Genomic DNA, 13,365 nt, shown 5'->3' with positions numbered 1-13,365 from the left:
TAAAGTTTAAACACCTTTTATTTCAAGAAATAGTGCTTCTAGACTTTCCTGAAGCCAGAATTGTTCTATAAAAGTATCACAGAATATTACACAAGATTAAAAAACACAGTATGCTTCCTAATAACTTGAAACCTTTTTACAAAGCACATCATTCATGACCATAAATATGTTTCATCTGTCATTCAGCCGGTGACACACACATCTGATAAAGAGCTAGTTAATTTTAACATATGTACAGAGTCTATGATAAAGAATTAAAGTTATCAAAAGATTCAACTATAACATATTAAATTTCTTTAAAAGAGTTCACCTTAAACACGTAAAGGAAACATAATTTACCTATGCATTTGAATCATCTAAAAATAAAACAAAAATTACTGTTAAGCTAAAAAAAAAACTTCTTGGGAAGTTGGCTAGGATACTGGTAACTTTCAATGAGGTAATAATCGTTTTGCTGGTATTTAAACATCTAATACATGACAAGAATATTTTCAAGAACACAGAATTTCAAAAGCAGTTTTGAATTATGCTTTAAAAAAATCAGAACCTAGTGAAGGCCTCAACAATAATCATACAACACATACGGTGCATTTAAATTATGAAACATTCATGAGTTTGTTTTACTGAAAGAGTTCCTTATATAAATTCATAACTAGATATATTTTCTTAACACTTAAGCTTATCAGCCAAGTCAAGAAAACAAAACAAAGATGAAAAAAAAGTCTTCAGTCCTTTTATGCTGTTAAGAAAATAATAAAAATTTAGCAATTTTAAGCATATGATGAACACTTTGAGGCTAGGCACAGAGTAAGCAGGCAATCTTTGTTTTGTTCATTTATTTTTACTGCCAACATCCTTAGCCATGCCTTTCTGTTAATCAGTTTTAGCAAGTAGAGGTAAAACACATGCATTATTTTCTGGCAAAAGCGTATGTTGAACAATATGTGGTCCATACTGTGTGTCACCCTTGGGGGTCCATTTTCCTTTGTCACACTGAGAGCAAGCAGTGAGACTGACACGTCTGGAAAAAAAAATAAGACTAACCAAATAGACATGGCATTCCGATCTCAAAGTGCAAAATCACTGAGCTAAAAACGAGGGCCTTGAAAAATTCCAGTGGTTAAAAATGAATCAAAACCACACTTTGCAGGCCGTGGAAAATGGATTGAGATTTCACCGATGATGTCAAGTTTCAGAAACTCAGAAAGGCACAATTCTAGCCATCTTGGTTGGATAACATTTATATACTCATGTCCCTACAACTTTCAAAAGATAATACTGTTTTAGTACCCCCCAAACAATCAAAACCCTACAAATCCACCTGTCTTTCTACTCTGGACGAATAGCGACTTAGGACAGAGTCCCTGGGCGCGTACCGCTCGCATGCGCACTTGACTTCCGCTGCACGGGTGTACCCGGGGGAGGACCCGGGGGAGTTTGGAATGTCGGTTGTCATGATTGCCTTTATTAGTTTACTAAGAAAAAGTTAAAAAAAAAATACTGTGTTTAGGGTAAGGTAACATGGCATCTAATCAGAGGAGACTGGAAAGGAGGCACCGCCTTCCGGGCTCTGTAAGTCCCGCCTCCTGTGACTCTTCTCCACCTGGTCTGACATCCCGTCTTGGCTGCAGGAGGAAATAGGCTGCTCCTACTGATGGACGCTTTGATCCCGATGAATGGAGTCAACATCAGGATGCGCGGTAAGATGCAGCCGAACTTCAGAAGCATCTTCTCTTGGAGGACCATCCTGGGGAAGTCCCTTCTGGTGCCTGGGCCCGGGCTGCACCAGCTCCGTCGTCGTGCCGTCGCCGCTGAAATCAGTTTCAAGAAGATTGATCCCTTCCTGCTCCAACCGCTTGTCAGTTTTATGATTTCTCCAGTGTTCAGAATTCAAACGATTAACTTCGGGCATGTCGTTATTCCATTCAAGTTTACTCTCTGGGCTGAATGTTGGTCGGTTGGAATGCAGGGTGGGAAGGTCAGCCGTCAAGGTCAAAGGAGGTGCTTCCCCAACGCTATGCCTCGGGTCTTCATCTGACTCTGCTGGTGCCGAGAGCTCAGCGGACACAGCCAGGAACCCATCACTTCGAGCACTTTTAGTCTTATTTGCTTTATTTTGCTCATGGTGACTGTTCAACAGTGCAAATACTCTATCTGCAGCCTTCAAGTAATTAGTCCAGTCAACCAGACTAAGTCTATAGTTTGGTCTGTCCTCGTAGATGCTTCCATTCACACTGTATAGATCCTCCAGGCCTTGCCAGTTGACGTCTGCAGTGAGACTGGACTGACTAACCTTCCCATCCGTCCCATAACTGTCCTCTGTGAAAAGAGAGGAAGGTGGATCCTTAGTGGAGAAAAGATTTCCTACTTATTGGCTAAATAACTTACATTGTTTTTGCGGTACAAGTCAATTTGAAGTAAAACACTAAAAAGTATGTTTCCCTAGTAATTTGTTGTCAAGGAGGGGCCTAAGGTTACAAAAGTGACTGAATGATAATGAAATTTGGAAAGAAGATCGAATGAGTGAGAACTTCTATGACCAGGCTTGGCTGGTACTGGAAATACACTGGTATTACCGGTTGGGGGGCTTACGTTTTACTCCTGGCTCTACTCAAGTCTCCTGTGCAATCAGGAAGTCAAGTGAATGAGTCTCTCTGAGTCTTGGTCCCTCATCTGCCACATGTGGGAATAGTTGTGTGATAAAACCTTTACTACTTATAGGGCTGCTGGATGAACGCCCTGGTGGCGCAGTGATTGGGAATCCACCTGCCGATGCAGGGGTCACGGGTTCGTGCCCCGGTCCGGGAAGATCCTACATGCCGCGGAGCGGCTAGGCCCGTGAGCCAAGGCCACTGAGCCTGCGCGTCCGGAGCCTGTGCTCCGCAACGGGAGAGGCCACAACAGTGGGAGGCCCGCGTACCGCAAAAAAACAAAAACAAAAAAAGTCAAAGTAATTTAATGTAATAGGCAACGCTTAGTAAGATATTTTTATTTTATATTCCCTGACAGTATAAAAACACATTTGAATGCAATTAAACTCTTCACGGTAAATGGATCTATTTCTTTGATTGCTTTTTTGCTCTAAAAGTTCTATCCTTTAGATAAATCAATCATTGAGTGGTTTTTCACAGCATGCAAAGAATACACCAGCTTTCTCTCTCTCGGATTTTTCTACATCACTAAGATGACTATAGTTCTGCAGAAAACAACAGCTTTTCTCTAGGTGCGCCCAAGAATGCAATGAACTACCCACAAAGCAATACAGATTAGCAGGAAGAGTGAGTAAAACTATACAAAACCCACACCCTTAGTATAACCAGAAGATAGAGAATTCTAGAATCTTCAAATCACCTGTAAGTGAAAAAAAAGTTAATACCAAATCCCAGTAGAGCTGTATGTCACACTTTGGGCACCAGCCCTGGGAAGACTGCATACAAGAGAAAAGAAGAAAGAGAGAATGAAGTCAAAAATGGATTTGAAACCATTGCTGGAAAGAATGTTAACCTGAAGTATAAAACACTGTAGAGTCTTGGTAAATCGCGGTACTGACAATGAGGAAAAGACCTAGAAGGGCACATGAATCGAGGTGGCAGTCTTGAAAGGCATCATTTCAGGGAGAAAAGGAGACAAAGGAAGAGAGAAACAGCCTTTGGAAACTGGCGATAAAGGAAAAAGGAAGCCAAAGGGGGGAAATTTCAGGTCCTGCAAGAAAAAGAGAGAAACAAAGAAATTCGAGGACACACAACCTCTTACAATCCCATCCCCCAATAATAAGAAAATAAAAAAGTAAAAAGAAAGTATACTTGGTTACACAGAAAAGGATCTTCTTAAACTAGACATCTTGTAAATACTGGAAGTCCATGAAATTAATAGAAGCAGTCTAAATATAAACAATATTATTTGAAGAGAAAATAGAAAATAAGAATAAAAAGTCTACCATCTTATGAAAATGCCCCTGCCAAAATAAATGTGAAGACAACCACAGAGTAACACTGCTAAGTAAATTGAATCTTCTCAATCAAGCATCCAAGGATGTAAAAGTCACCTTAAATCAGAAATTAAAGTAGGAAGCAAGGATCATATATTCAGTCAAGCTCTCCTTCAACTATCAAGGCTACAGAAAGACAGATTCAAACATGTAAGGGTGCAGAGAATACTGCACACATCAGTTCATCTTGAGCAGTCTCCTAGAGGATGAGTTTCATTCAACCAAGAAATCACTGGGGAAACTCCAGCAAAAGGATTGATGGTGAGCATTTAACACATTTATCAGATCCAGGAGTAAACCAAAATTAATGAGGTAGAGAACAGAAAAAAAATGACATATCTAATTAATAAATCAAAATCCTGGTTCTTTAAAAAAAAGGATCAAAACAGATAGTCATTAGCTTACCTAATTAAGAAAAAGGGGAGAAATTTCAAATATACAAAATAGAAAATAACAAGGGAGAAATAATCATTGAAATACACAAAACTTAAAACACAAGCAACTATGTTGCAGACATTAAAGTGAACAGATTGGAAAACCTAGATGAAACACATAATTGTCTAGGAAAATACATTTTATTGAAATTGACCCAATAGAGATAGAGAGCTTACACAGAACAATTTCCAAAGAAGGAAAAGAAAGGTTTATAACCTTTATATAAGTTTATAAGAACTACTATAGGAAATTTCTATCAGTCTTGTAAGAATTACACTACAAAGAAGCACCAGGTCTCTATGATTTCACAGGAGAATTTTACTAAACCCTCAAGGAAAAGAGAATCTCAATGCTCTACAATCTGTTCCAGAGCATAGAAGATCGAAGAACACTTTCAAACTTTTTAACGAAGAAAGTATAACATTGTTAGCTGTGGTAGGCAGAATAGTGGACTCACCCCCCAAAGATGTCCACATTCCTAATCCCTGGAAACTGGGTATGTTGCCTTACATGGCAAAATGGACTTTGCAGATGCGAATTAAGTTATGGATTTTGAGATTGGGGGGGTGGGTTATCCTGGAGCAGCCAGGTGGGGCCGATGTAATCCCAAAGGTCCTTTTTAGAAAAAAGGGAGGCAGGAGAGTCAGAGAAAATGTGACCTCGGAAGCAAAGGGGTGTGTATGTTGGTGGGGGTGGGGTAGAGGTAGGTATCGAGATTTGAAGACGCTACATTTTCAGCTTTGAAGATGGAGGAAAGGGCCATGAACAAGGAGTGCAGGCAGCTTCTAGAAGCTGGAAAAAGCAAGGAAATGGATTCTTCCCTAGAGCCCCCAGAAGGAACGTAGACCAGCTGATACCTTGATTTTAGCCCAGTAAAACCCATTTCAGACTTCTGACTTCTAGAAAAGTCAGAGAATAAATCTGTGTTGCTTTAAGGCACTGGGGTAATTAGTTATAAGAGTAATAGGAAACCAGTACAATACCTAAAAAGAGAATGTTAGCATAAACAGAAAGACAATTTCAGACTGAAATCATTTATTAAGATGATGCAAAAACCCTAAATAATAGTGAAGAGAATTCAATATTATATTAAGAAAATAACACATGATGACCTACTGCAATGGAAAGTTGGTTCATTCTTAGCAAGTCTATTAATACAATATACCATATTAGTAGATCTAAAGAGAAAAATGATCTGCATGTCTCCATAGATGCTGAAAAGGCTTTTGACAAATTCAACACTCATTATTGATAAAAACACTAAAAAAAGAATGGATGGCTATTTCCCTAACGTCATAAAAATGTAAATATCTTAGTCCTAAACATGCTTCTCACTTCATGGGAAAATCCTGAAAGTCTTTTCATTAAGAACAGGGCCAAGGTCACATTGTCCTGAAAGCATTAGTTTATCCAATTAGATAAATCAATCGAAGACACACAAGTGGGAAAAGAAGCAAAGCTATCTGTACTTGCAAATGTATGGTAGTGTATCTGGAAGATCCAAGAAAATCCATGACAAAGTTAACTCAAAAAAAAAAAATTTTAAAGGTAGCAGGATGTAAAGTTAATATATGGAAACCAACAGCCCTCATATACACAAACAATAATCAAGTAGAGGTTTTAAGGATGGAGGAAAACCCTGTTTACAATAGTAACAAAGAAGATAAAGTACTTATAAATAAACTTAATAAGAATGTGCAAAACCTTTAAGAAAATACTTTTAAAAGCTCCTGAAAGACCCATAAGTATACTTAGCCAGATGGAAAGATGTCCTTTGCTCTTGGACAGAAGACTCAGCATCATAAAGATATAAATTCTTCCCAATAGCTAATACTTTATAATAACTATAAATGGAGTATAACCTTTAAAAACTGTGAATCACTATAATGTATGCCTGTAACTTACATGATATTGTATATCAACTATACTTCAATAAAAAATAAAGAATTCTTCCTGATAATTCTTTCAGAAATCAGACAGAAAAATGGTCAAAGACATAACCAGAAAATATACAAAATATGTAAAGTGTCCTTTGAACTTTCAAAAATATGTGCAACTCTGCTCATAATAAGAGCAATACAAATTAAAACCATACTGACATACCCTTTCTTTCTTATTTGATTGGAAAAAAATTAAAAAGCCTGACAGCTGTCAAAAGTAAACACTGTCATACATTGATGATGGGAATGTAACCCTTATGGAAGAGAATTTGGCAATATTTAATACATCCACATATGCATTTACCTGTTGATACAGTAACCCCACCAATTCATGACTAGGAATTTACTCTGAAGATATTCTCAACAACATGAAATTACACTTGCACAAGGCCCTTTATTGCAGTACTATTTGTAATTGTAAAATATGAAAATAACTGAATAATACATAAAAGAGCAGTTGAATAAATTATGCTTTTTGCAGTTTTGACTTTGGAGCTAGGTGAAGGCATTACATACTAAAAACCAAAATCAAATGAATAATGATGAAGATAAAAAGAACCTAAAATGGGATACAAACAAATAAACAAACCTTACTTTATTTCAAATGAATAACATAACCATAATCAAAGAGGGCGGGGCACAGAACAAGCCCAGATAACTTTGAACGTAGCACTGTTTTTTGTTAATCAAAAGAGAAACAATTGAAAAACACACTGAACTCCAGACAGCAGGTTTGTTTTTGCAGTAGTGTGATTTAGCAATTCTGAAATTGCTCTCTGTGTACCGGCAGCATTTAACAAATGACTTAATCCACTGGGGATAATGGAAACTGGATTTCAGTGCCTAGCTGTCCCTCCGCGGCACACTTCTTTTCAGGGTACAAACTGCACAGCAGCACCCAGGGCTCCTGGTCCTGACCCACACCTTTAACAGCCCTGACACAGGTCCCCTCTTCGTCTTAGGAAGCCGACCTCACCTCCAGCCCCTTGAACTCCAAACCCTGGCTTTGACCCATCTCTTGGTCTAGTGTCTTAAACAGAAAAGTCCAACAGTGCTAGCAAGGCAGCTTGAAAAGAAAACGGAGCCCTGAGATGTGACTGAGAGAAGAGACCCGGGGGCAGCTTCCTCAGGACAACACAGAGCAGGGCAGTGAAGGCTGTGTTTTTCCTTTCTGATCTCAAGAGGTTTGGATGGTTCAGAAAATGCATTCGTGTGCTGGACTCTGGGCTGCCAATGAGTGATGATGGAGATGGTGTTGGTGTTGATGAATATCTTTTTGTGTTTCTTATAAAATACAGTAGCATTCTTTTATCACTCATTACCCCCTTTCACATACCGCTTTCTTCATGTGAATGTTTTGGGCCCCCATAGTATACCTGACTAAGAATACCCATCATCATTGGGGCTTGCTATATGTTAGGCTCTGTTCTCAGCTTCTGACTAGTGAGGCTGGGATTTGAACCCAAGGCAGGGTGGCTTCAGTGTCTGTGCTCTAACCACAGTACTTTGCAGCCTCTAACACACAGCTATGCCACCCGTAACTGTCTACAAGGAACGCACTGTGGCCACAGGGGCAAATTAGTCCAAACAACCAAAAGCGGTTCCTTAAAAGCTAAAGGACCCAGTGATCCCATTCCTGGGCATATATTTGGAGAAAACTCTAATTTGAAAAAATACATGCACGCCCATGTTCATAGCAACACTATTTACAATAGCCAAGACATGGAAGCAACCTAAATGTCCATCGACAGAGGAATGGATAAAGAAGATACGGTACATATATACAATGGAATATTATTCAGCCACAAAAAAGAATGAAATAATGCCATTTACAGCAACATGGATGGACCTAGAGATTATCATACTAAGTGAAGTAAGTCAGATAGAGAAAGTCAAATACCATAAGATATCACTTATATGTGGAATCTAAAAAAGATACAAATGAACTTGTTTACAAAACAGAAACAGACTCACAGACGTAGAAAACAAACTTATGGTTACCAAACGGGAAAGACGGAGGGGAGGGATAAATTAGGAGTATGGAATTAACAGAAACACACTACTATATATAAAATAGATAATCAACAGGGCCTACTGTGTAGCACAGGGGACTCTACTTAATATTCTGTAATAACCTATATGGGAAAAGAATCTGAAAAAGAATATATGTATATACATGCATAAAACTGAAACACTTTGCTGTACACCAGAAACTAACACAGCATCGTAAACCAACTATACTTCAATAAAAAGAAAAAGTCGACTTTACATTTGGAAAAAACAAACAAGCAAAAGCAATGTGGACAGAAGCATGGTCGCTGAGGGTGGGCACGGCGTGGCCTGCTGCCCTGCAGGGCGTGGGACAAAAGGGGCAGGAAGCAGCCATGCCAGCCTTAGGCGGCCAAGAAGTGACCGTGACCGCCAGCAGCTCATCAAAGGGTAGCGGCATCTGCTCTCACAGGCAATGGGAAAAATAAACGCCCCATCAACCTGTGAATCTGATTCTATTTTGCAACACAGAACTTATTACTTTCAACTCAAGCCAGCAATTATTTCCTGAGTAGAATGGGGGCCACTTTACTGAGCTGTGTCCCTACTCTGAGCTTGTCCTAACCGGGAAAGTGACCAGTGGGAATAAGCAAAGCATTTCAGCTGCCCTGCCTCATGGACCTCCCACGCCAAAAAAAAAAAAAAAAAAAAAAGGAAATTGAACAGGGAACAGACTGGCTTTTAAAAGACCTTCTAAATGAGCCTAAGGATTAATTTTCGAAAATTCACAAAACTGAAGGCAGTTTACAAACTCTTCTGTAGTCAGTCTCCTACAAAGTACATTTTCTAAAATATTCTTGAATTTTCAAATTCCAAATTCTTCAGGTGTGATTGTTCTCGTTTTTCTCAAAGGCTTTTGTAATCAAATTGCATGATTCAAAATGCATTTTAATTAGTTTCCTAAAATAAATAAATAAATAAAAATCTTAAAGAATCGAAGCTTCCAAAAACCCATTAGCAGTGCCGTCACGGGAGGGCTGCGGGCTGGTAAACTGGGACGGCAGTTTTTTCGGCCTTTCCACATCTGTTGCCTTTCAATCCAACAGGATGCAGTGGACGGGGGGAGCACATCAAGCACTGCCTTTGGGTGTCCAGTGAGAGCCCAGGTCTGACAGGTCGATGCCCTCCTGTTTCGTCATTTCCTGCCTACGATGTGGATGGCAGCTGAAAGGTAGTTTGCCTCATGGATTATGAAATGGTGGAGTCTGAAAACGCCAGTCATTCTGAGTTAAAAAGGCTCCTTAGATTTGTCCATTGGTAAGGAATTTAGAAGAAAAAACAAAACAAAACAGGTAACACGAGGTTACCCTGCACACACACGTTCACTGGCCACATTACCAGGGAAGGGACGCCATGCCCTCAACAACTAAAGCTACCAAGGGTTTGCCCAAACGACCCCAGAAAGGATGCATTTGGCCCCGTTTAGTGATGGTGGTGACAGGGATCAGGGTAGGGGGAGTCCCAGATCCTGCCCTTTACTCATGACTGGAGTGCAGTTAGCCATTCTTCATCTCAAAGCTGTCCAAGGATGGCTCGGTGAAGAAGAACTCTCTTCCTCAGCTCTGACCAGACTTGTGTCTTAAGTAACCTGTTAATACCCTTTTCCCTCTGTCATGACAGAAATAAAAGAGGGCCAGACGGAAAATCCCGCAGCTGTAGAACTGAGTGCATCATAAAATAACTGTTAAGTCAGTATCTAGTGTGAGGTCCACTGAAAATGCCCCACTTCAGAAATGTCTTAACGGGACCCCCGGGAAGCAGGCAGATCAGTCCTGGGGTGTGAGATGTTACCTCATCAGCCCACAGCCTGGGGGAGACCCGCGTAAGAGGGGGCTGTCCTGCTCTGTCTTACGTGTGCTGGTGTGGGGTACGCAGGGTGGGTGCGGAGGCAGAGTGAGGAAAGGAAAGGAGAAAGACAAGAGGGGAGAGAAAAAGAAGAGCTAGAGAGACTGTTATCAAGGATCCTCAAAAGTCCAGCTTTCTCTGTCTTGTTTGCTTACACCTTCCCCGCCATCATTCAGCTTCTCATGGGACCAATGAACTGCCCTCTGAAAGGAGGAACCTGAGACCACAGCTCAGGAGGCTGGAGGAGGGGCAGGGGGGCCACCAGGGTGCCCCGGACAGGCGATAGTATTCTATTTCTTTGAGACAGTATCAAGATGGGTGACACCAGTGAGGTCCATGTTCCTTTGATGAAAGTGTTTCTCCCAAGAGGATTCGTGAACTAAAGCAGTGACACACCCGTGCCTCAGTTTCCCCTCAGTAAAGTGGTAAGGACAGGCCCCTCCTGCCCCACACGGCATGTTTCTGACAGACCTGCTTGAAGTCTAAGCTTGGAGTAGAAGTTTCTATGCAAGGGCTGCCACGGCCGCCAGGCGTTCTGGGTCCCCCTCCCCGACCCCGGAGCACAGGGAGGTAAGCGTGATGGATGGGGGGCTGGAGGGGATAAGAGGGCTGGGCTGAGGGCCGTTCGTCAAGCTTTCATGTGTCAGGCACTATTGTCTCCAGGCTGTGCTGGGGCCTTTCTGCGAGACTTGATTCCAGATACCCTGACCCTGACTCCCACGCTTCCTATTCACTCACCACCACTCGGCAAAGCTTCTGAGCCCCATCACCGCTGCTTTCACCACCAAAGTTAATTAAAGACTGTGAACAAGGAAACGCCTTCTCTTTGCTCCAACTTCGGCTCTAGCGTGCTCTTAAAATTCCCGTGACGCCTTTCGTGATTTTGCCTTCATAGTTCATAAAATCTCTACCTCATTTCTGTGAAGCCTCTTCACCAAATCAACGTGTAAGCACCACCAGGAAAGTCATTCTCCCCCCTTCTTCCCAGGGCTCCCGAAGGTCATTCTGTTTTCTCCCTCTTCACATCATTCCGTGCTTAAAAGCACCATCAAGCATGGGACTGAGCGAATGCTCTGAGAGACATCTTGTTGTGACCGTGAGTTGATTTAAAAGCAAAATGACAGATCTGTCCCCAGTGACACAAGACGGTGGAGAAAGCTGTTAGAACATGCATGCACCCCAAGCTACGCTCTGTGCGACAAGGTGAGAAACAGAAATGAGTTAAAGTGGCTGAATCATGCAATGACTGGGAAAGAAGCTGCCGGGGAGAATAAAAAAGTGTGAATACCTGTGCAGGTCATAGCTTCCTCCATCTTTATTTCCTGATATAGGAAAATATAAGAGTAATTTATGTTAGCTTTACAACTCATAAAACCACCCACTGTGTCATGTTCCACGCACAACATCTAAACCCTAGAAAGAAATATATCGTGTGAAATACAGGCAGTGCCGGAGTCCAACAGAGCTTTTCTATTAGACAGGTTCAAAATGAGGATGGAAAGCTATAAATAAAAAGGTTTAAGATAAAACGTATCAGACTTCACATGAAAAATGGGTGAGGGCGAGATAGGAAAGCCCATTTCAAAGCAATAAAACGGTACTTCCCAAAGTCCATGTAAGTCTCAGGAATAGTTAACTTTTGGTTATTTTAGACAAAACACTTGGAAAAAAGGGCCAATAATCATCTCCCTCAGGAAGCGTCTAGAAGGCGGACAGGACTACTTGAAGCGTAACGGTAACAAGAGGCTCCGCCTGGCGTGTCGTTCACCACTTAGAGACTCTATCAGGTTTCACTAAGTGGAGCTGCTATGTCATCACCAGTAGGAGTGCTATGTTCTTCAGGGGAGAAATATCGGGGTGTAATATTTCTAGTGCCTCTAATACTTGTTTCAATTTCCAGGCCTTAGGGGGCTTTTTGGGGGTAAAATTTGAGGAAAAGGTCAACAGATAAGCAGGATATCTGAAGAGATTTAAGCTGAGTGGAGTCAGTGACCAAAAGACCTGGCTGGACTCTTCTGGCTGGCAATGAATTCCAATAAGGTTTTAACTGAGGGGTGGTGACTGACAGCTGTGATGGGACCGCCCACAGGATTTAGACTTTCCTCTGGGGTTCACAGCTTGAATGCCGTGAGGACCCTATAATGGTGGAAATGACAGGTGACGATGTTGATCATTTCAGGATGCGCCACTGCCCCCCCCCCCCGGGTCCCCCATCAAGGCTCATGGCCTGGGGAGCTGCTTACCTTTATTGCTGGTTCTGCAGGGGACCCACAGAGACACAGGCCTTTAAGGGCACTGAGAAAACTCAGCTGCCCAACAGAGGGCTTTTGCAAATTGCTCCCCACTGCCTTTGGGTCTAGCTCTTCACCCTTTTGGGGTTGGCATGCTGTGCCCTTGGCCAGCCTCAGCTCTTTCTCCTTCCTCCTATGGACAGCTGACATTGACATTTCCACAGGAATTATGAGAAAATAAGTATTCTCATTAACCAGGAAAGAGCTGGGACGGACCCTGAAAAGAACTGCATCTCCATGAGCCAAAGGAGAAATGAGTTTAACATTGCAGACCAGGGAGGGAACATCTGGCTGATTCCATACAGGCCCTCTTATACTTTCAGATCTCAGGACCACGTTGTGCTCAAACATCTCTAGTTTCAGATGGGAAATACTTGCAGAAGAAATCTAATTCAGTGTGTCGTGGGCAGGGATCCAACTGGGGGAGTTCCAAACTCTGAGAAGCAGAAATAGGGCATTGTGTGTTTCCATCCCAATTCTCTTAAAAAAAAATAGGATATCCTGGTTGACCTAGAGTGATCTTATGACTGTTGACATCCATAACAAAGAACCCCCCAATACTTTCATCCCGTTTTCCAGCGGATGCTTCCATCAGGAATTGAGGTTTACTAAGAGAACGGATCTTTGGGAGAGATGGAATGAAACACTCCCCAAATCTTCGGGGGTATTAAATTTTTCATTAGTGCACCAGAGCTAAATTAGAGAACAAAATATGTTTGGAATTGCCTGGCAAGTTTCCCCTGTAAGGATCCCAAACTAGACGTTTCTATGTCTTCTATCCCCAACTACATGTTTCAAAGGCAGAAAACTTGACAAC

General features: G+C 41.6%; 1 protein-coding gene across 1 annotated transcript in view; it reads right to left on the bottom strand.

Annotated features, from left to right (window-relative positions):
• Nucleotides 1-13,365, bottom strand: part of SULF1 (sulfatase 1) — a 77,332-nt gene continuing 63,967 nt past the window's right edge. The window contains exon 20 of the mRNA XM_059994741.1: nucleotides 1-2,319. Within this exon, the coding sequence (XP_059850724.1) occupies nucleotides 1,649-2,319 (671 nt within the window). The 3' untranslated portion in view covers nucleotides 1-1,648. The remainder of the gene's footprint in view (nucleotides 2,320-13,365) is intronic.

The sequence above is a fragment of the Delphinus delphis genome, chromosome 17 (genome assembly GCF_949987515.2).
Source record: "Delphinus delphis chromosome 17, mDelDel1.2, whole genome shotgun sequence".
Taxonomy (NCBI): Eukaryota; Metazoa; Chordata; class Mammalia; order Artiodactyla; family Delphinidae; genus Delphinus; species Delphinus delphis.
The sequence above is the reverse complement of the archived record's forward strand: the minus strand, read 5'-3'. Positions and strand labels throughout refer to the sequence as shown.